Here is a 24,392-nt window from a genome sequence, read left to right on the forward strand (position 1 = left end):
TGCCAAAGTGTTTTTCATACATGAGAGAGGGGGTACCAAGCAAGAATTGAGGAATAAAAGGAATGTATAAATATTGGAGAGTTTTATAAGAGCAATGAAGAAGGTAAAGCAGTGAATTACAGAAGTGTGATTTGATTGTGTAAACCTCAAGAATTGAAAAGGGGAATGAAGACAGATCAAATGTTCCTGGTCATGGGCTCTGAAGTAAGACAGAAGAGGCTGCAGTGAGATGGAGTGGTGATACCATGGAGAGAAAAGATTTTGAATTTAGCAGATTGTGAGACTGGAATATATCAGATATCTGTACGGAACAGGATAACCATGAAAATGGGACATTGTTTTGAAGGAGCATACGATGGAACTATCAACAGCTTTCTGTTAATTGCATCACTTATTTATATGAAGTGCACCAAATGCTCACATGGATCTAAGCAGAATATAAGCAAGCCTCAAACTCAACATTTCTCCATATTTTTAATTTAATATTACAAAATTCTTTTTTAATTCTTTAAGATAATGGATACAATTGAGCCATTGTCGGTATAGTTCTGATCCCCTTCCTTGAGGAGTGATGTCATGCGTTGGAGGCAATTCAGAGGAAACTCACTGGATTGATTCCAGAGGTGAGGGGTTTACCTTATGAAGAGCGACTGAGCAGAATTGGCCTGTGCACTCTGGAGTTTAGAATACTGAGAGGTGATCTAATTGTGGTATATAATATGCTAAAGGAGATTGACAAAGTAGATGTAAAAAGATGTTTCCCCTTCTGAGACAGTCTAGAATGAGAAGTTATTGTTTTAGGAGAAGGGTGGCAGATTTAAAACAGAGATGAGAAGAAATTACTTCTCACAAAGGATCATGAATCTATGGAATTCGCTACCCGGGAGTGTGGCGAATGCTGGGATATTGAACAAATTTAGGAAGGAGACAGACAGATTTTTTAATGAAAAATGGTTTGAAGGGTTACTGTGAGTGGGCAGGAAAGTAGAGTTGAGGCCGAGATGAGATCAACTATGTTCAAGTTAATGGCAGAGCAGGCCAAGGGGCTGGATTACCTCTTCCTGCTCCTATTTCTTATGCTCTTATTTCAAAGTAAATCAATGATTTAGGTGAATTTTACAAACTTTCTGAATTTAGCTCTGAGACATAATAGCCATCTAAACCCTAAGATTCTGTTATGGGTTTTATTCATTCACAAGGTTCACCATATTGTTTCACAATATGAACTATGAAACAATATATTCTGTGAGCACAGATTTCAGCCAGTGCAATTTTCTGTCATCAATCGAAGTTTCATGATTTTTGATCATAGTCCACATTAATTAAAAACAATACAGATACTAGTCAGTAAGCAAAAGGCTGCAATTTAATCTTCGGTTCATATGACATCCATAAACTAGTTGGACTTTGCTCTTGTAGTTTACGATGTTATTCAAAACCTTCAAGTATATTACAACCTTCTTGCTCACTTCCTACTATCCCTAATTGTTTTGGGGACTCATGTGCACGATAGTCCCTTTGCATACGTGAAAGGTCACCACTGAATCTGTCTTTACAACAATGTGCTGTTTTAAAACATTTATGTTCTTAATAAAATGAGCATCTTATAAAATATTACAGATGGCAATGCTAATACTGTAATTATATTTTATATGATATACAGCGTGCTCAAAATATTTGGGATGGTGAGGTCAGGCAGTTCTGTTATCTCCAGAATCAGATACATTGAATACTTAATTCTAACAGCTGGGTGTTTTGCTGAACTGATAATTTTGGGCATTGCAATCTTTTGTGGACTAAAGATCTTTTACAATTTAACATTAGATTTTCACTAAACCTATAGTCCCACTGAAAGAGTAGCCGTGATGAAAAATAGAAACATTCCATGAAAGGTCTTTTGAAAATTGTTATTGTGCACCCTATGCAGTAAACTCATAGGTACATTGTCCAACATTTTTCGTCCTGACTTGTCAGTTTTTCTGACAGATCCTTAGATAGAGCAGGATCAGGAATGTGCTGGAGTATGGCTGGCACTAGGTCTTTATTCTCTCCATTTTATTGAGGGCCCAGTAACATAAAATATTATTTCTCTATGTTAGAATATATATGCAAGTCATGTGAACATAAGAAAATGGCCACATTTCACACTATTGTTTTAAGGTTGTGACCAGAATCAGGGACTGGTTCTCAGGGAATAACCACACATCTACAGGCCTCAGCAGCAGTCTGTACATTTTTGCCATATAAGCTCTCCCCTATCAGACCGGTAGCAGCAGGTTTCTGCCCAATACTCTGGCAGAGTTTAGGGGTCCAATCTTCAGGAATATGACAAACCTGGGCCAAAAAGTCAATTGGTTCAGAAGGGCATCGCCATGGTGAGTATTTTGACTTAAAACATTCTTATGACATTGAATACGCTAGCAGAAAAAAAAAGAAAGAAATATTATTGTAGCTTTTTAAAATGAAGTGGTTAAATATTTGGAAATAAAAAGATAATTACAAAGTGATGAAAGCAAGGGATGGTTTGAAGCGCAGAACTTTCAGAATTCTTGCACAGAGATAATGTTCTTTTCCCGACAATGAAATTAGATTTTCTCTACCAGAGTTGTTGTCCAGCTTCTATATTGATGTAATTTAAAACCCTTTCAGAGCTGTTCCTTCAGATTAGAAGATAAATAGTAATCCTAAATAATGATAGTTCATAGGAAAACTAAATTTATTGTGAAAAATGGGTGAGTCAAAAATTCTTCAATAACGTCTTTGGTTTTGTGATGATGATTGTAGTCTTTATACACAGAAATGTTGAGCTTGCATTGCAAAAAACTCTGGGACACATGCGCCAAACAACCCCACTGCCCTCTGCCCAACCACTTCAACTCCCCCTCTCACCCACCCCCAAAGACATGCAACTCCTGGGCCTCCTCCACCACCAAATTAAAGCCACCCAACAACTGGAGGAAGAATACATCTCCTGCCTTGGGACCCTTCAATCACACGCCATGAACATTGATGTCACTAGTTTCCAAATCTCCCCTCCCCACACCTCATTCCTGATCCAGCCCTACAATTCATCACTGCCCTCTTGGCCTGTCCTACCTGCCCATCTTCCTTTCCACCTATCCACTCCATCCTCCCCACCGACCTATCACCATCACCCCCCCACTTGCATCCACCTATCGCCCTCCCAGCTACCTTCCCCCCAGCTCCACCCCCAGCCCCCTTCCCCCTCTATATTCCTGATGAAGGGCTTATGCCCAAAATGTCAACCCTCCTGTGCCTCAGATGCTGCCTGACCTGCTGTGCTTTTCCAGTGCCACATTTTTCAACTCAAAGAGACTTGAATGTACTGTACAGGTCAAATTGTTACCAATTATCAATTTGTTATATTTCTGACTAATTCACCATTCACTTCTTTCTTCAGAAAAGTTCATTAGTCCAGGGATGCAAAGCTCTTCTCATCTTTCCTGATCACATAACCAGACTTAAGTATCACAACAACCCCAATAATTGTGTCAAAAATACGTATTTGAATCATCATTTGACTTCTCCAGCATTTGGACCCACTGAATAATAGATACTGTCAGCTTTTTGTGTAATCACTCTGACATTTGGCTGTACTGTGCCAGCAAGATGGGTTGACTCAACCAGTGATTTCAACCAATCATCTCCACACGGACAGCTGCTTAATCTCCATCCTGTGTGCTCCTACATGGATGAAATCTCAGCTAAAGGATTCAATGTATGTGGATGTTATATGTGGCACTGATCATTAGCAGTCATAACCGAGAACAATGTGATGCAACACCATCTATCATTTACATTTAAATAGACTGTGTAAAATAACATTCCCAGCTCTCAAGCAATTGAATAATCAAGAATCAAGAAGTCGACAACATTTGAAACTTGTCTCCTACTTAAAGGCTTATTAAAATGGAAGTCTAGTATATATAGCATAGTAGACAACAATACCAAAAACACATCATTAATAAAATGTTGCCACATTGTGCCTTGAATATTAAGTATACATACCCAGTCCACGATTAATATCTTGCCTATATTTAGCTTGTGTTTCAAGTACTTGGCAGTAATTGCCACAGAATTAAAGAAGCAGAACCCCCTATGGAATAGAGAAAAGAGAGAAATAAAAAGGCAAATCTGTCAGGAAAATGGTTATAAATAATGATCTGGGGCATATTTTAAAATGCTATATGATCTCTGTGGCTATAAATCTGCTTCTGGGAGTACCTAGAAAGCTTTTCCTTTTACGTTTTACAGCCATCTGTTAATAATTAGAGTGTTGTAGAGGCCAGAGCTATGCAGGTGACTGGCAGTAACCCCAGCGCTGTTAAAACAGGCAATGCCTCTGGTACTTACATGGCAGTGGATTCTTCAGCGTGATGGCCAGGGGGCCTGACAACAGCAAATCCATTCTATAAAACAGAAAATAAATACTGGTTTAATCTAATGACAGATTTCCGTGAGCTTTGAAGCATTTATTTATTTTTGTTTTAGTACACGTTAATCGAGGGTTGACTGTGATGGAATAAACAGAACATTTTTCTATTCTGCATTTACAAAGTTCTCAGCCATGCAGAGAATTAGTACCTTGCCATCCCTACACCAACTAGATTCGAAAATTAATCCCCCTCCCTTCCCATTCCCACACAACAATTACTTTTGATGCAATTGAAAGGAACCAGAACCAGCCAAAAGGGGGAAAAAAGTAACATCATTATGGAGGAAGATTAATTTTGGTGCATAGTGTGACCTGTCTCATGATATACAGGTTTAAGATTTTCTGATAATAACATTTTTGCATTAATCTGGATACTGCTTTTATAACAATCTACCATTTAAAATGAAACCCAGTGCAACAGTGCTCCGCAATCTTACAGTATCTCTAACACATGAGTTGTTTCTGTGCTGTATATCTCTATATAACATTCCCTAAAGCTTTCTACTGAGGAATGGAAGAGAAAGAGAACATTAAGAGCCAGATTTTCCAAGGTTTGGCAATCTCACACCGATTGACAGTGCACACCGTTTTTTTTATGAAAAGAGAGAGCTCTGCGTTTCTGACAGGAAATTCGGATCAGGTCTCTCTTAAAATTGTGAAGCTGTATTTCCATTCTGTCAGCCCTCTCACACTGCTGCGGGGAAGAAAAATCATGTCCCCATTTGACAGGGGTGAGCAGGTCTATTATAAAATGTAAAAGTCCAGAATCACAGGCTGAAGCTTTGACAGCTGCTTCCGAATGGCATGACCATAACATCGCGGAGTTGGGGGGGCGGGACGGGGATGGGGACGTGGTTGGGGGGGGGGGGGGGGTTGGGTGGCGATGGTGGTGAGGTGGTAGGTAGGGTAGGTTGCCACTTTGTGAAGGGGACATAGTCTTATACATAAGTAAGATGCCATGTTAGCTGCATGCCAGGTAGATGGGGATAATTGGACAAGTGGAAGGGTACAATGTCGGATAGGATTCCAGGTTGGTAGGAGGCAGGGAGCTATGAGATAGAGTACCAATAGGGTAGGAAGCCAAGTGGGCAGGGGATAGAGTGGCATGTAGGTGGGATACAACTGAACAAGTTCACAAGAAGGCAGTCATACGATGCAGTCTGTTTGGTGAGAGATATTGGGTCCAGGTGGGGATGGGGGTGGACTGATGTTGGCTTTTGGTGGGGATTGCTTCCAGTGAGGAAGAAGTGGGTGCCAGAAACAGCTGGGGTCTGGAATAGAGGAAGTGGGTGAGTGGATCCAGAACCGGGGAAGGGGGAATTGTGTATGTGGGAGGAAGAAGGTGCTGCCTATAGACTAGGGGAAGGAGGGCAGCAGTTCTGGAGCAGGGAAGTGGGATGGGGTTGGGCTAGCAGTGAGTAGCTGGAGAAATCAGGGATAGCTCACATTAGGATGAGGCAGATCAAGTCTGGAATGAGGTAAGTTGAGGGTGGCAGGTCCATTTGGGGTTGGAATAAGAAATACAGGGGAAAGGGAGGCAGTCTTGGAGTAGGGGTGAGGTGGGTATTGGTCAGTCATCAGGACAAAGGAGGGATTGTCAGGTCAGGATCTGGGGGCTTGTAAGTTGTCTGGGAGTGGTGGTTTTGGGTTGTGTGAGACAAAGTTGGGGTCAGTGGAATTGTTACTCAGGAGTTATGCTGTGCATTTAATAGTCTAAATATCTTGACTAAACATTTACTTAATTTCAGAAGCCAAAGCAGAAGTTGCTGGAAAGGCTCAGCAGGTCTGGCAACACCTGTGAAGAGAAATCAGAGCTAATGTTTTGGGTCTGGTGACCCTTCCTCAGAAATGGATCAGAAACGTTAACCCTGATTTCTTTTCACAAATGCTGCCAGACCTGCTGAGCTTTTCCAGCAACTTCTGTTTTTGCGTTCTGATTTAGAGTTGACAGCTGCTTCTGGTTTTTCGGTTCTTTCGGTTTTTATTTACTTAATTTCATCCAATTTAAAAGGATATCTTTGGAGGGTTCCAGGTATAGAATAATTGCTCAGGGGAATCTTTAATTTCCCAGCCAATTCCTTTGGACTCTGCTGCAATGGGTATTCCACACCATCCCCATGTGCAACATCTGTCCATGCAGAAATAACTACAGTCTAGCCATGTAAACTCTGGGCCAATGTTTGGGAAAAGAGCATTTGCCAGGGATGACTGAAGGTTTTGAAGAACGTTGAGTATCAAAGGAAGTTTCTAAACGAGAAAAAAAGGAGAGCATTCACGGACATCAGACAGATAATCCAGACAGCAGGATTTAAAGACTGAAAATGCTATTGAAAATTGTGGTGTGAAGTGGAAGCAAGTATTGAAATAAAAATTGACTGTGTTTCATGATGGGCTGGTAATCTAATCAGTTTTCCAGCATCCACAGTATTTTACTTCTAATTTTGTGTGATTCAGAATAGACTGGGCCTGTTTTCCCTGGAGCGTTGGAGGCTGAGGGGTTATCATGGTTTATAAAATCATAAGGGGCATAGACAGGATAAATAGACAGGGTCTTTTCCCCTGGGGTGGGAGAGTCCAGAATTAGAGGGCATAGGTTTTGGGTGAGAGGGGAAAGATACTAAAGGGACCTAAGGAGCAACGTTTTCACACAGAGGGTGGTGCGGGTATGGAATAAATTGCCCTTGGAAGTGGTGGAGGCGGATACAATTACAACATTTAAAAGGTATCTGGATGAGTATATGAATAGGAAGTGTTTAGAGGAATATGGGCCAAGAGCTGGCAAATGGGGCTAGATTAGGTTAAGATATCTGGTCAGCATGGACGAGTTGGACCGAAGGGTCTGTTTCTGTGCTATGCATCTCAATGACTCTGACTTGTTGTCAGAGAAGAGTTCTGAAAGTACAAATGGGATTGTAAGATGTCATCAGTATATTTATGGAAGTTAATTTGTACTTATACAAGACTGCAATGATAAATGGCAAATAAATGAAGAGAAAGTAAGAGTTCAGGATAATGTCACCTGTCATATGGCCATGCCAGGACACTGTGCTGTGCAAGTTGCTGTTCATTATGAATGTTGCTGCCAACAGCCTCTCTAAATGTTGGAAACTGACCTATCTGCTTGGTGTAGTGTGGTGGAGAGAAATCATGTAATTGTCTAACTGGAATAGTCTTTTGTAGTTAACAAGATATAGTTTATTGCATGTTAGCAAATGGTTACAGGTTATGTTGATATAATAGATATTGGGTGGAATTCTTCAGTTTGCAGAAGGACATGCAAGGAGACTTAGTTGTGCTGAAATCAGAATTGCAATTTCCCAATGGCAGTTAATATTTTGTTACAAGTTCTCAGAAACTCACAAGTTGGTCATGTTTCCCAGTCATCATTGGGGCAACCTGATTTATATTCATTGGCATAACATGAATATTTATTTACACCCAACCCTATTAGATACTGTCACACATCTTCTTCTGGCATGTGCCTTTGCAAAGGAGGTCTGAAGAGAGAGGCTGTGGTTTTTGGCAAGGTTTGTCCCAAGCAGCTCCATGATGCAGGACTCTGTGTTCTATAGTCTGTTACCCAGGACACACACCGAGACAAACATCGATTGCAACTGGAGGACCATCAACTCAGTTAAAGATGTTGTTTGGTCTGCCCGAAACCTGTCGGTCTTCTAGAGCAAGGAACTGACCTTGACCAAGTGTTGAAGGCTGGCACATTCTGAGGTCCAGGACTACGTGCTGAGGGATGCACTAAAGCTTGGGGCAGCTCCTGGCAAGGTGCAGTGGGAAAAGGCCACCATCTAAAGTCTTTCTGCCAAAGTTAAGTGGGGACTGTTAAGTTATCGGGCCTTCCCAGTGCCTCAAATGTATATAATCTTGTCTAAGTAAGAAATGTTTTGGGTTTGTTTGTTCTCCACATGTAAAGACTGTACAGAATCGAACTGCCGTAGTGTCTATTTATGTATATAAAGCTCTTTTACGAATAAAGTACATTTTTGAAATAAAATAAAGCTTACATTATGAGGGGGCAGATGCTGACTGGGTCCACCAGTTGACCTAAGTGAGATAGCTGCACTGGGAGGCAAGTGAGGTTCATCATAAATGGGGAATTGATCGAAAGGGGGGAATAAAACTAGAAAAGGGAATTAAGAAAAAAGGTGGGGGAAGGAAAGGAACAGTCAGAAATAGAACTTAAAGAGTGTGGTTGTCGGACATATTGGAAGAATTCTGGGAAATGGAGGGAGCAAGAATAGAATGCTGTACTGGAGAAATTCAGTAGGTGTGGCAACATGTCTGGATGAAATGAAGTAAACATTTTGAGTCCAATATCAAATAAAATTTGATATTTCACTTGTGCATTTTGGCAAGAAGAAAACTCAGCTTGTCCCAGAACTGGAGTATCTCACTCTTTTATGTTCATCTCAAGAAAAAAAGCCAATTCCATCCATTGGTACAGAGGTTTTGAAATGAACCAGATATTAGTTCTCACTCCTTTGAAATCCAAAGTTGGGCTGCCTACAAGTCCATGTGATATCATGCGATATGTGGTACTCACACTACCCCTCAACATTAACATTTTCAGAACCACATACAACATCTCCCACCAAGCTTTTCTTTTATTCATCATATACATTTTTTTGCAAATAAGTATATTTATCATGATGCCATCTCCCGCAAGTGTCTGATTAACAAATTCAGGCAATCAGCTGTTTTATTACATTCCTGAAATGAATTCTCTTTAGATGTGGAAAATAGTTGACTGTGATTTGTTTTCCTGACAGTGTGCAGTAGGTTCTTTATATTGTCAGGCTTCTCATTGGGTTCATCCCAGTCAGCCAGAACTGGCTGATTCACCTGTAACAGGATAAGGTTTCAGTGGCTCCTTATTGTAGCCCCTACAGAGGGACAAATAATGTACAATCTCTGACGGTTTGCAACTTCTTAGAAGACCATACCTTTTAAATTCATATCCTTGATCCACACCTGTTTCCCTTGTCTTACATTTGACACTCTGTTTCAGGTAGTACAATATGACATCTCCTTATTGAAAGATCTATGCCCATAAGCTCCCCCAGTCTGCTGGGAAATCTGATAGGTATCATTAGCTCTGGTTACTCTGGTCTGTAGCTAGCACAAGTCTCACAATCTGCCACATGATCCATAATGTCTTTGAAGATCCCAGGTCATCTCAATGCTGACTGAGTTCCAGGTCTGGTCTTACTGACCCCAATGAGACCCCAGTCCAGCTCCTCTAGGACATCTTCCTCAAGTGAAGCTGGAATGAGAAGTTGTTTGCTATACAGTAGTAAGTCTGCTACAATTGTAAAATGTCTTCAGTCTCAGATTATTTATTTTCATGGACAAACTGCTTGGCCTGTCGTCTGGCCAATTTTCAGCACAATGCTGATGGATGCTGAAACATCTCTGGTCCTTGAGCTGCTCCATTTGAACATATAACTTGATTTTGTGAATAAGCTCAATATCAGACCTCATATGGATTCAGAAGAATGCATCTGTTGTCGATATCATTTTCACTATATGTATTATGTTTCTTAAGAAAACTTCATGCAATGAATTCAAAAGCTAACTGCATCCTTGTTCGTTCTTTCTCATCTTGTAGAGAAACTTGTTGTGATCCTCTTTTCAAGGAAATGTTGAAGACCATACCTATTAATCTCTTGTAAGCCCATTTAACTAAGGGAGCCTCCTTCTCCATCACACCATATGGCCTTTCTGTGTTGAATAATATTCATAATGTGTCATCGACTGGTTTGCTACATCCATCCATCCTGGAACAGCACTACTCCTAGGCTTGAAACATCAGTTGTGTTGATGAGTTGGAAGTACAAATTGTAATGCATGAAGGCATTTGACAATGTTGACTCTTCCTTGACAACCTCAAAAGCAATCTATAAATGTAAGTTCTAATAACATCCTAATTTCTTCTTGAGGAGTTGTTTGTGGTTCAATACCTTACAAATTGAATGAACTCTATTAAGTTCTGGTGCCCAGGTTGATTGTCTCATCAGAGAATTGATCTGCGTTGCTTCCAGACTTCTGCTTCCTTCACCTTGTAAATGACTTTCTCTATGGTCAAGTCTTCTTTGGATGGTAATAATTCTGACAAAAACACAAACAATTCCTGCAACAATTCTGTACTTTAAGAATTCTGATTTTGAAGTCACCATGGTCACATTTCTCCGCTAATCAGTAAAGATAATTACTTGCTCTCTCATGAATTGTATGAATTCGAAGGCTGATTAAATGATCAAATTTCAGTGTCTCTTCAAAACTATCTGATGATTCTCTTTTACCCCTTGGTGAGTTATGACGGCATCAGCTCTGATTTGTATACAGAATTGTATTTGTTTACACAGTCATAGAATCATAGAGACATACGGCAAGGAAACAGACCCTTCAGTCCAACTCGTCCATGCTGACCAGATATCCCAACCCAATCTAATCCCACCTGCCAGCACCTGGCCCATATCCCTCCAAACCCTTTCTATTCATATACCGATCCAGATGCCTTTTACATGTTGCAATTGTACTAGCCTCCATCACATCCTCTGGCAGCTCATTCCATTCGTATATCACCTTCTGTGTGAAAATGTTGCCCCTTAGGTCTCTTTTATATCTTTCCACTCTCACTCTAAACCCATGGCCTCTAGTTATCGATTCCCACACCCCAGGGAAAATACTTTGTCTATTTATCCTATCCATGCCCTTCATGATTTTATAAATCTCTATAAGGTCACCCCTCAGCCTCCAACATTCCAGGGAAAACAGCCCTAGCCTGTTCAGTCTCTCCCTATAGCTTAAATCGTCCAATCCTGGCAACATCCTTGTAAATCTTTTCTGAGCCCATTCAAGTTTCATCACATCTTTCTGATAGAAAGGAGACCAGAATTGCATGAAAAATGCAAAAATTCCAACAGTGGCCTAACCAATGACTTGTACAGCTGCAACATGACCTCCCAATTTCTGTACTCAATACTCTGACCAATAAAGGAAAGCATACCAAACGTGTTCTTCACTATCCTATTTACCTGCAACTCCACTTTCAAGGAGCTATGAATCTGCACTCCAAGGTCTCTTTGTTCAGCAACACTACCTTGCTATTAAGTGTATAAGTCCTGCTAAGATTTGCTTTCCCAAAATGCAGCACCTTGCATTTATCTGAATTAAACTCCATCTGCCACTTCTCAGCCCATTCGCCCATCTTATTCAGATCCCGTTGTAATCTGAGGTAACCTTCTTCGCTGTCCACTATACCTCCAATTTTGATGTCATCTGTAAACTTACTAACTGTACCTCTTATGGTCACATCCAAATCATTTATATAAATAATGAAAAGTAGTGGACCCAGCACCAATCCTTGTGATACTCCACAGGTCATAGGTCTCTAGTCTAAAAAACAACCCTCCACCACCACCCTCTGTCTTCCACCTTTGAGCCAGTCCTGTATCCAAATGGCTAGTTCTCCCTGTAGTCCGTGAGATCTAACCTCGCTAACCAGTGTCCCATGGGGAACCTTGTTGAATGCCTTAATGAAGTCCATATTGAGCTTCTAACTTAGTATCTAATTTGTAAACTACACTAAATCTTAGCAATTGCTTTCTCCAAGATGTATAATTCTGAATTCTACTAGGCCTATTTCCAAATTAATTCACCAGGCAATTTATTTTTCTAATGCCATGTCTTTCTAGTGTGATTACATATCTTGTTTGCTTAAAAGTCTTTCATTTAACTGTAACTGCATTTCATTGACAGCAGAGCTGCTCGCTGCTGCTATACTAAAGGTTTTTCAAGTGTTTATTTTTAGCTGAAATGAAGGATTAGGCAAAGGTGAGGACTGCAGATGCGAGAAATCAGAGTCTAGATTGGAGTGGTGCTGGAAAAGCACAGCAGGTCAGGCAGCATCTGAGGAGCAAGAAAATCGACGTTTCAGGCAAAAGCCCTTCATCAGGAATGAAGATGAAGGGTTTTTGCCTGATACATCGATTTTCCTGCTCCTCGGATGCTGACTGACCTGCTGTGCTTTTCCAGCACCACTCCAATCTAGACTCTGAAATGGAAGATTGCCACATTCTCACAGCTAAAATGGTGGATTGCCACCTTCTCACAGTTAAAATGGTGGATTCCACCTTTCATGGATAAAATGGAGGTTACCAACCCTTTGCAGGTGAAATAAAAATTCTCGCCTTTTCCCAGTTTCATTGTTCAATTTCCCAGTTTGAGTCTTTATTAATTGATTTCCACTTTAATCACAGCTTTACCAAATTATTTCTGTTCCTTGTAGTTTAAAAAAATAGTTTCTACCTTTATTGTCATTCTTTATGAAGAACTGTCCACCTTTTCTGTGGCTTGAATGAAGTTTTGAAAACTTTCTGTCCCAGTTGGATTAGAGTTGCATTGATTTTTAATCTCCCCAATGTTGATTATTGCCTTTTTGGTGTCTCTGGATTGGCAGCCTTGGATTAATACTTCTCTTGTAGTCTTTTACTTCCAATTCTGAGGCTGTTCCTTGCTATTGGTGGCAATACTTGACCTGTGCTACAAATAATGTTTTAATTTCTTGCTTTTCCAGTCTGGATTACTGGCCATTTTCAATAATCTCCTGGCTCACCAGTGATTTTAAACTTCCCTCAGAGCCTCCAATGTCTGTTTGTTCACTGATGTATCCAACTTGGAACTGCTCTCACAGACATTGTCTCACAATGTAGCCTGCATCTGCTTTGGAGTTGCTAATTCTCCTTTTCCAGGGAGTTGTTAACCTTCCCGTTTTAGTGCATCCCTTACCAGGTCTGAAATGCTCTTACAACTCATCAGAGTATTCTTCATTGTTGGGAGTTGCTGCCACCATCCTCAGAATGTAGCAAACCACAGGGCCTGCTTAGTCTAGTGCAGTAAAGGAAAATCATTTCCTGGTCTCACTCAAAAAGTCTTTTGTAGTTAACAAGGTATAGTTTATTGCACGTTAATGGCTAGTTACAGGTTACATTGATATGATAGACATTGTTGCAGAGACTGAGGAGAACCAGATGTTGGGTTTCACTTCTTTGAAATCCTCAGCTGTTCACCCACAAATCCATATAACCTCATCATAGTTCACGGTGCTTATGGCACTCTTCAGTATTAACCCTTTTGGATACATATGCTACATCTACTACAAGAAGAAAAAGACATATGCTTTGAAGATCAAGCATAGCTATACTTCCTCTTTTGTCAAGTTACCAGATTGCATTCGCTAGTTAGGTTCTTGCTTGAAGAACAGCTATAACTACTTAAGCAGCAAGAGAGGGCATTCTTTTGATTATTAGTTAATGATGATCACAGAATTAATTAATTGTTTGATATAACATGTTCAAATAGAAGAATGGGTATTATTTAAATGAATAATAAATTTGTCTGTAAATATTGACAAAAGGTAATTTTTATATTGTATACTCCCTATTATCAGAGTGATATAGTTTGTGCTGAGGAATTTTGTTCCAATTAAAACATTATGTTGTAAGTCACTTGCTTTTGAAGTTTTTCAGACATTTAATTGGGGAATAAGCCACCAATTTAGATCTTCTTAAAAGTCAATGTAAGCCTGGTTTCTTACAGCTGTAAGGCTTTGTCTGTACACAGTTAATTAAAGCAGAAGAATGTTTCAAATGCGTAAAATCTCATTGGACACAGAAGAAATTTACTATTAGAATATGCACAATATAAAGCTCCCTTCACCAAGTCATTCTCATAAACTGGATTTTGTGATATGCTCTATTTGTGCTTTTTGACAGTTCTTTTTTTTTGTAAAAGTTATCCTTCCGTCCATTCATGCGTAATGCTACATTGTGTGTGTGTGGAAAATTAGGCGCTGCACATCAATGAAACGTGCTTACACATAGAAACTGCTTTTGGAGAGGTTAATGTAAGTGGCAGGGAGGGATAATGAGTGCTACAGAGGCACAATTATTACAGTCAATGGTGAGGGAATGACATGGAATAGGGCATCAAAGTGTTTAAAAATTGTGGAATGCAACATTGGTGTAAAAGCTGGACCCTGGTTGGCTCTGATTCAGATCTTCAATTTACAGTGCAAAAAGGAATCCAAATTTTGTCAGTAACAAAATAACTTTCCATTGGCCATTAAAATGATTTTGAAAAAAAGAAAATATGCCCATATTAACCTCATGATAGTTAGATTTGGACTGAAGTTCATATTTTTCCTATGATTATCCCTATCTGAATAGTCCTGACCCTTCCAATCATTGTTATTTGTCACAATGTACCATGTCCAGTGAATTAACTGAGAGGAAAATAAAGTGGCCCATTATCAACAGGTATCAAGATCACCTCAAGCCTACAGGAAAATATTAATAAAACTTTAGGTCCAATCAGCTCAAATAGGAAACTTACTAATAATTCTCATGTGAACTAATCTTAGCAATTTTGAAACATGGCATTAATCTTGGTCAAACCTGAGTCTGCAAGGCACCATGTACATACATGTACATAACTCTTAAACAAAAGGACAAAGCACATTTTTAAAAATTCATTTGTTGGATGTGGGCATCGCTGGCTGGCCAGTATTCATTGCCCATCCTTGATGTCCTTGAGAAGGCACCTTCTTAAACTTTGCACTCCATGTGCTGTAGGTAGACCCACAATGTCATTAGGGAGGAAATTCCAGGATTTTGACCCAGAGGCAGTGAAGAAATGGTGATATACTTCCAAGTCAGGATGGTGTGTGGCTTGGAGGGGCACTTGCCTCTATCCTTCTAGATGGAAGTGATTGTGGATTTGGAAGGTGCTGTCTGAGCATCTTTGGTTTATTTCTGCTGGGCATTCTGGGCACAGTACACATTGCTGTTCATTATGGAGAGAGTGGTTGCTTGTGGATATGGGACCAATCAAGTGTCCTGGATGATGTCAAGCTTCTCAAATGTTTTTGGAGCTGCATCCATCAAGGCAAGTGGGGATTGTTCAATCACACTCCTAACTTTTGCCTTGTAGATAATAGACAGGCTATGGGAAGTCAAGTGATGAGTTACTCAACATAGTATTCTTAGCCTCTTACCTGTTCTTGTAGCCACTGTGTTTATATGGCGAGTCCAGTGAGTTTCAGGTCAATGATGGGTTGATGATAGTGAGGGAGTCAGTAAGTTTAAGACCATTGAATATCAAGGGCCTGTGCTTAGATTGTCTCTTATTGGAGATGGTCATAATCTGGCATTAGTACAGTGAGAATATTCCTTGCCATTTGTCAGCCTAAGCCGGGATATTGTCCAAAAGTTGTTGTATTTGGAAAACGGACTGCTTCAGTGCCTGAAGAGTTGAGAATGGTATTGAACATTATGTAATCATCAGTGAACATCCCCACCTCTGACCTTATGATGGAGAGAGGGACATGCAGCCATGGATGGTTGGGGGAGACAGTGAGTTGTTTAATGTTCGCCACCACTCACAACTAGATTTGATCTGATGGTTGTAGTATCGTTTAGCTTTGTCTATCACTTGCTGTTTATGCTGTTTGGCATGCAAGTGGCCCTGTTTGGTAGCTTCACCACATAATCCTCAGTCAGGTTTGCTGGTATTTGCCATTGTGACTATCTCACATGAGCAGGCATGTTGGCTTGGTCAGGGTTCAGCCCTAACACTGTCAACATTTAATAAAAACAAGCCAAACTGTATGTAACTGTGAGTTGTCATGAGCTGATCAGCATGGAGAGGCTTCACCCTTAATTTTGTAAGCCTTTGTGCAAAGAGATGGCATGGCTTTAATGGAGCCAAGTAACTGAAGAAGGCTGTCCTCATCAGAACTTGGAGGAAAAGGCTTGATGTGCAAATATCTTCCTGGTCTATATCGCCGGGTTTGTGAAACACACTTTTTCCAGTTTTTGATTAACAAGATTGCACCTGAGAGCATACTTCCAAAGGCTGAGTCGGTAATGAATAATCATAACCTGCAAATAAATGCAAAATGCTTTCTTAACCATGAAGTTGATCCACCTTAAAGATTCTGAGAACTTAGTGGCGAAATGTCAACCCACCATCAGGAAGGTGGAATGCAGTGGGCTGGCCAGCTCTTTGAGTTAATGTGACATGGATGGGGGTGCTGGGGTAAAATGCTTCCCACAATGTCACAATGCTGAAGAGTCCAAAGATATTGGGTGGATATATGTTTGAAGGTTGCAGAGGCTATTTGGTTGGATAATACTCTGGCAGTTTTAAGATGGACGTACAATGGAATCTTGGGGAGGGGGAGGCACCCTGCCTTCTACCCTATTCCTTTTACCAGGGGCAGGGTATCATTTGGGGGGACCTACCTGCCAGTGGGCAAATTGTGGCACTTAACTCTTCATTTAATGTCACTGAAGGGCCTCAGAGGAGTGAAGAGCATGGCTGATCTGACTGTGGCCTTGGCTTCAACTTTAGTGCCTGTCCCCACAATCTTTGTCAATCAAAAATCTATCAAAATCAGTCTTAAACACATTCAATGACCCAACATTTCATTGCTCTTTGTGGAAGAGAGTTCCAAAGAATAATGACACCCTGAAAGAAGAGATGCTTCTCATCTCGTCTGAAGTGGGTGACCCCTTATTTTTAAACTGTGCCTCTTAGTTCCAGATTCTTCCACGTGTGAAAATATTGTTTCAGTATTTACCCTGTCAAGTACCCTCAGAATTTGATATGCTTCAATAAGATCACCTCATTCTTCTAGACTCCTTTGCGTATTTACGCCAACCTACTCTACTTTTCCTCACAGAACAACCCTTTCATCCCAGCAATCAGTCTGAACCCCTCGCAAAGCAAATGTATCCTTCCTTAAGGAGACCAAATTTCACACAGTGCTCCTGATGCATGTCTTACCGATGCCCTCTATAGCTGTAGTAAGACTTCCTTACTTTTGTACTCCATCCCACTTGCCATAAATGTTGACATTCCATTCACCTTTATAAATTTTGGCTGTTAATATTTGTTCTATGATTCATGAATGAATCTTTTTGGCTTTTCTATACTTTCTGTCAAAGTGCATAAGCTCCCATTTTCCAAGATTATACTTTATTTGCCAATTTTATTTCCCACTCACTTAACTCTTCAACATCCCTTTGCAGATACTTTGGGTGGAATCTTATAAGAGAAGGAATGATATGGGCTTTGAGAAATGCAACAGAATTGTGTGAGAGGCCCAGCAAAGCCTATTTCAACGTCAGGAACATTGCACCGTATCTTTTAAGCAAGTTCCAGGCATCAAAGAGAGATTCTCACCAGGGAGAAGTGAATTGCTTGTTAGGGGGGATTGTTGTTCGTTAATGGCCATATTAAGTGAACTTCTGGTCTTATTATCATTCAGCTTCCTATCCTTCCACTTTTCGTATGCAAACTAGAATTTTCAACATGGAAATAGGACCAGATACCTCATGAGTTCAGCACACCATTGACTTTGAGTAACTTCAATGTTCCTCACCAGGCAACAGCATCTCAGGGCACGATCCTACCTATGCCATTGCTTGGTTTTTATCATGCTCACTTTGTGTCTTTACATCAATGCTCACAGCATCTCTACTTTTGCATGTCTTGCTTTTTTTGCATTTTTTCACTTCTTTCAGAATTTAAAGACTCACAGTACTTCTGTGTTACTTTGTCATTTAGTGCAGATACAAAGTGTAATAGTTCTCAAAACGATCTGTCAAAGGGATGGACATGTTGCTGCAAATTTCACACCTATAGCATGTAACAGCAGCGCAGGCTACATACATACTGCATATCCTTCATCTAATAGTCATATCTCAACGTCTAAGGGGAGTAGCTCTCAGTCAAGTCAAGGGGGACTATCAACAGTTATGAGATCCCAATATAGTAAGACAGAGTAAACAGTTGATCAGTTAGCTGCTTGAGACAGTCTGGGTCATGGGATCTTATTACCACAGTCTGAGGAATGGGCCACAGTCTGTCCTGCAGATGTAGTGTAGCCAATCCATGGATTAATGTTATGTCAGTAAGGGAGCTGTGCAGAGATCAGTCACAGGCATGGCCACTCATCATCAGCCTGACTTTCATATTGGTTATGGGGGTGGATCATAGTTGGTCCTGGTGTTTGGCTCAATAAAAAGGTCAAGGGAATATTAAGGGGCCACTTCTGTGGTCGAGATGCTGGAGAAGTCAGTTGTTGAGACTGGAGGAAGCACACTGCAATGTCGAGGGGACGATAATTGTCAGGTGGTGCAACGCAACATGTAAAGGTGGGAAATGATCATGCACAGGAGGACATGGTTACTGGAGGGAGGGTGGGGAGGACAGCAAGAGTCACCATCCTGCAAACTAGAATTTTCAACGGAGCGGGTACCTTGTGAGTTCAGCACACCATTGGGGACATTGCAGGACAGCGATTGGTGCAGCTAAGCCACAGGCTAATGCTGGGACATGAAAATGTAAATTGGAAAGTTTTATGGGAACACATGGAAGTTCAGCACTAATGGAGGCCCACAGAAAATACAAGAAAAAAAACATTTGGCAAGGGGACCCCTGATTACGAGCTGCGCCTGTGGGTCACCCTGCCAAGTGTGACCCATGCTGCCTCCATCCTTACATAAACCATGAATGCACAATGGAAATGGAAAATGGCTGTGACTGCAACTAGAATGGGTGGTGTAATTATTTCGTCTGTCTGAACATGTGGACTGTACTTGTGAATGGTGTGAGTTCTATAAGAAGCAATTACATTAATCAGGGACTTACACAGTGGATAATCTACAAGCATAGTATTCTGCATGTGAAATGTCACAATGTCCAAATGTATGGGATACATATCTTGCTCACAAACGCCTTTTACCACATCATTTAAAGTTATAAATTGAAGATAGTCATGTCTGTAAAGCGGAAAATGTCATAAGTCATGTTAAAAGTATCACTCATAATCCATTGTTGACAAAGACATTCCAATATCTTAAAAGATACAAAAAGACAAGGAGCTAGAATGAGGGAAACTGGTTAAAAAGTTCTCATAATTGTTTTTAAAAAGAATAGCCTTTCTATACCTCTTTCAATCAAACAAATGATCAAACTATCTAAAACAGAATCTTTGAGCTCTTGATATCTCAAACCTTGTGCAAGTAAACATTGAGCCATTGACAAAAGGAATCACAGGGAAAAAAAGTATCTTATTATAAGAATTATCAATCAGTCATCACTTCTGTACAGCTATGTCAACAAAATTAATCCTCTTAGAAGTTAAGGCTAAGGATGCATCATAAGGCTTGGCTGAGACCATGAAGGGGAATAAAAAGAAACCACAGAGATTGGTGGGAATATAGGATGGTTCTGAAGCCTCCCAAATACAGCTAAAAGTTCATGACTTCTCTGAGGGGCAATGAGCCAGGAGTTTCCAGAGCCTGGTCAAAACCATATCAATTTCAGTGAGGTACGGGATGCCTAATCCTCAGGAGTTTTGCAGATCAGGACTACTCACTCCCTTAACCCACAAAAGGGAAAATTAGGAATACCAGAAATAAGGGCAGAAATCCAAAAAGTCAGTCCCCCTTAGCATTATTAAATGTTTCCACATTCCCGCTACATGCGTCCCCAAGGCCCATGCATAGTAGTGACTTCCAGAATGCCTCAATGAACACTCTGACACTGATCACCTTGCATGGATCCTTGGAGCAGCTGTGCATGCTTATCCCACATCTTAGGGGAAACATCGATTCTGATTCTGTGAAAATCCAATCCACTGAGTACAGAATCAGGGAGTTATGCTGAACCTTCATAATATTTAGGTTAGATCACAGTGAGGAGTATTGTATTCAGTTCTGGTCACTAAACTTTAAAAATGATATGAAGATTCTTGAGGTGATTCTAAGGATACTGGATTTCAGTTATTCGTAGAATCCCTACAATGTGGAATCAGGCCATTCAGTCCACATGGATCCACCGAAGAGCATACTTCCCAGACCCACCAAGGGTCTTGGGACCCTTCATTTTTCATGGCTAATCCACCCACCCTGCACATGATGGGCAATTTACCACGGCCAATCCACTTAACCAGCTCATCTTTAGACTGTGGGAGGAAACTGGAGCACCTGGAGGAAACCCACACAGACACTGGGAGAATGTCCAAACTCCCAACAGACAATCACCCGAGGTTGGAATTGAACCCGGGCCCCGGCACTGTGAGGCAGCAGGGCTAACCACTGAGCCACTGTGCTGCCCCAGATGATGAGGTTTGAGCTAAATGATTCGGTTGGAAATGCTATCGTTATTGTCCTTGGAACAAAGGCCATTCTGAAGAAGGGTCACTGGACCCGAAATGTTAACTTTGATTTCTCTGCACAGATGCTGCCAGACCTGTTGAACGTTTTGAGCAATTTCAGCTTTTGTTTGCAATTGTGAGGAGATTTGGTTGATGTACACAAGCTCACATTAGGGTTGGCTAAGGTGTGTGGAAGAAAGCTTTTAAAAAGGTCATTAATTGAAATATTTCCATTATCTGGAAAAAAATTCTGCTTACTACCGGACAACAAATGTGCCGTTTATCCTAAACCATTTAAAATTTCAGTAGCAGCCCAAACCAATACATTGTGCTGTTGATACTTTTAAAAAGTCTGGATGATGAATCTTTATGGGCTGGTAACAAACGGAGAGCAATGAATGCTTGACATTGTTAGAAAGGTTTCATACATCCTATTCTTGCAGCAAGGTTCATTGTTTCCCCATGTCATATGATGGGTGAATCGGCATAGAAGTGCCACAGCTCAGCATAAAGCCATGAAAAGTCATGCGATTGGTTGAAATGCCATGGGGTAGTATGAGGCTCATGAGGAGGGTTATATGGCTAGGGAGCATAGCCTGTTAAAGGAGACTTTGAGGAGAATGGTTTGAATCTATAACTTGTAAGTTACCTCAAGCAGATTATTTTTCATGACAACTCTGAGGTGCCAGGGGCAACAATACTTTGAGAAGCAAACATAACTCTTGAGAATTGCAGAGGAGTAGGCCAGGCCTTTTTTCTGCAACGGAGCTGGGCCATTTGGGGGTACCATGTGCAGGGACACAACTTAAGCAGCCCTATTCCATCAGAAAAATATCTGAAAATTAATATGTCCAGAAATGGGGTCAACAATCCTTGGATTGGGATCCACCTGCCATTTTTAATGGGTTCCCAGGCTTTCCGATGAGGGACATAAGGAGATATTGCAAAGAAAAAATACCTTCTAAGGAAGTAAATCACTTCCAAGGGAAGCACATACTATCCATGATGAACTAAGTAATTTAAAGATAGCACCAAACTGAAAGAAAAAGCATACAATTCTTTCACAAATAGTGGCGGACAGGTGAGATAAGTATAAGTAACATTAAAGAATGATTAATAGATTAAGAAGGAAGGGAAAATTATAGCATGAGCGAAAGCTAGCTAGAAATATATGAACAAACAATATGGTTCTCCAGGTATTTAAAAAAGAAATGAGTGATTCCAGTGAATGTTGTTTCCGTAGTGAGTTGGGGAAATTAATAATAGAACATAGGGAAACGGTAGGTGACAAGGACAGTTATTTTGTACAAGCCTTCACTGGAGTGGACACCAATAACATCCGAGATATGATCTGAAAGGGAGCAAGGAAGTTAAAAGGATCACAGGGACAAAGGAGACAATACTGAGAATATTATGAGAACTAAAATCTGACAAGTGCCCTGGCCTTGATGGGCACCATCCTGCTCAGAGTCAATGGCTATCAAGGGTGGTGAAGTAGGGCATTGATGCCACAATCAGACCACCCATAATCATACTGAATGTAGCAAGCTAGAGGGGCCAAGTGGCCTACTCCTGATCCTAGTGTGTGTGCTTTCTTCCCACTCAGTGGAATCCAGGCTGAAGAGTTGGTTGAAAAAGACTTTGTAACTACAGAGTTCAGATTATATAGTCTGGTCCAGCCTAAATGGTCCAGAGAGAAAATGTGCTTTGACTTAACTGGGATGGAAGGCTGATCTGGAAAGATTTTTTTAAAAATTCAAGCAGTAGGGAGGATACAATGAGATGAATTATGAAATTAGGTAGCAACTACAATGTGGCATTCTTAGGAGAGGAAAGACTACACCTGAAAAAAATGCCAATGATTTATTGTTCAGTGGAACAAGCTCTTACTCTGAGTTGAAGCAGGGGTTACCATGGAATTATTTAAAAATTTAGAGACAGTTTGTTTTAATTTATAGTCAGTGGGATATGAAGTACTGGGGATGTAACAGATGATATATAAAAATTGAGTTGTTTTCCAGTTTTCAACTGCTCTGTACTCTCTCACGGTTCTGTGATCTTGTGAAGATTCCACTCCAATCAAAAAGAACTCTCAGCAACACACATTATAAAATGCAAAAATATACATATGTTTTCTGCTGGTGGTCTGAGACTTTATTGAAAATTATAGCCACATAGGTTGTAAACTTATCACTTGATCTGTCCAGCTATGAACTGACTGACCAATTCACACAAATGTATTTCAAATAAGAATTCTGCATGATGAAGACACTGCATACGTGAGGTATTTCCATTTGAACGGAGTGCATTACTTTATTGTTCTTTCTGTTTTCAATGTTTCAATTTGGGTTGTTATAAATGCTCAACAAACACAATCTAGCTAGAAAAGCATAAAGAGTTTCTATCCCATTCACAGGAACCTCAACTGGGTCAAAGCTGCATGAATTTATAACTTTTCACCAGGCACAGAATCGCTGCAGGCTTATTGCACCGGGGACAATTTCTTTTCAGGAAATGAAGCTTACTAGACATTTTAGTATGAAATGAAGTTAAAAGAACAGTAGGGAGGATGACAATACATAGGTACAATGAATATATTTCACAATGCATCACTTTAATGTGGGCAATGACACTTTAGATCCGTAGTTTCTCAGTCAACTAACTATTTCCCAGTGAACAGGCCTTAGTATTTGTGTTAATTTTCTCTGTCTCTTGCTTCCTCAATAATTCCCACACACAACGTTGTTGGACCTCACCTTTAGCTCTCCAGAGGCCACTTTGGAAGCCATCTCAATGACACAGCCAACGGCCATGCGTGCAGCACTGGACGAGTGCATCTCATTCCAAATGGTGTCACTGTCCACCTGAGCAAACAGACAGCAAAGAGAAACAAATCTGTGAGGGAGGGCTGGCAGGATGACAGCCAATGTACAATAACATTAGTCTTCCTTCTTGGCCAGCTGAACGGACCTTCTGGACACGGATTGCTTATGCTTTTTTATACACAGCCATGTCCAATGGAAATACATTCCTGTCATGCCTCACTGCCACTCAGTGTTTAGACTTCATTACAAACAACATCACATGCATGGACCGGATCTAGCTTACTTTGCAAGACTGTTATACACAGGCCACAGTAGTGGTTTGATATGAGCCAGGGGTCTGTGGTATGTGCATGACTCTGTTAAACAAGTGCCAAAGAAATTGAAAAGAAAACCATGTTAATGTTTATCACATTAGATACTAACAGAAAGCATACTCAGCAATTTTAGAAGCATTCTTTAAAAATGCTGCTTTACCTCCAGTTCTTTGTGACATAAAACAGTGTTATTTAAATGACGATACAATACGTAATGAAATAGGATTATGTCTCATTAAAATTACCTGCCTACACATCAATGGTACAAATGACACTCTAGTACTTATATTCCTTATCCACTAATACAGATTTCTGTGTATTACTGTAAGAAATACTTTAATATTATGCTAATAATTTCCTTTTCCATAGTATATAATTTTTATAAGTACCACCAATTGGAAATTAACTGATTATGACAAGCATTGAAATAGCTAAACTCATACCGTATTGCTGCTGCTTGTTAGAGATGGATATTCTGCAGTAAAAATTCTTCAGGTAGTTTACAGTCAATGGAAAAGATTACTAATAGTTTTGTATGTGTCTTTCTGATGCCA

The 24,392-nt window shown here is 40.4% G+C and overlaps 1 protein-coding gene across 11 annotated transcripts in view; it reads right to left on the reverse strand.

Moving 5' to 3' along the window:
- The window catches only part of LOC140480462 (histone deacetylase 9-like), a 778,931-nt gene that overhangs the window by 139,789 nt on the left and 614,750 nt on the right, over positions 1-24,392 (reverse strand). For all 11 annotated transcript variants that reach the window (XR_011961302.1, XM_072575348.1, XM_072575350.1 and 8 more), the window contains 3 exons: positions 23,456-23,563; positions 4,375-4,430; positions 4,030-4,117 (listed from right to left, as the gene is read on the reverse strand). Coding sequence is in view for 10 of the 11 variants with exons in the window: in XM_072575348.1 (XP_072431449.1) it covers positions 4,030-4,117; positions 4,375-4,430; positions 23,456-23,563 (252 nt within the window). In the remaining variant the exon portion in view is untranslated. The remainder of the gene's footprint in view (positions 1-4,029; positions 4,118-4,374; positions 4,431-23,455; positions 23,564-24,392) is intronic.

Source organism: Chiloscyllium punctatum, chromosome 8 (assembly GCF_047496795.1).
Source record: "Chiloscyllium punctatum isolate Juve2018m chromosome 8, sChiPun1.3, whole genome shotgun sequence".
Taxonomy (NCBI): domain Eukaryota; kingdom Metazoa; phylum Chordata; class Chondrichthyes; order Orectolobiformes; family Hemiscylliidae; genus Chiloscyllium; species Chiloscyllium punctatum.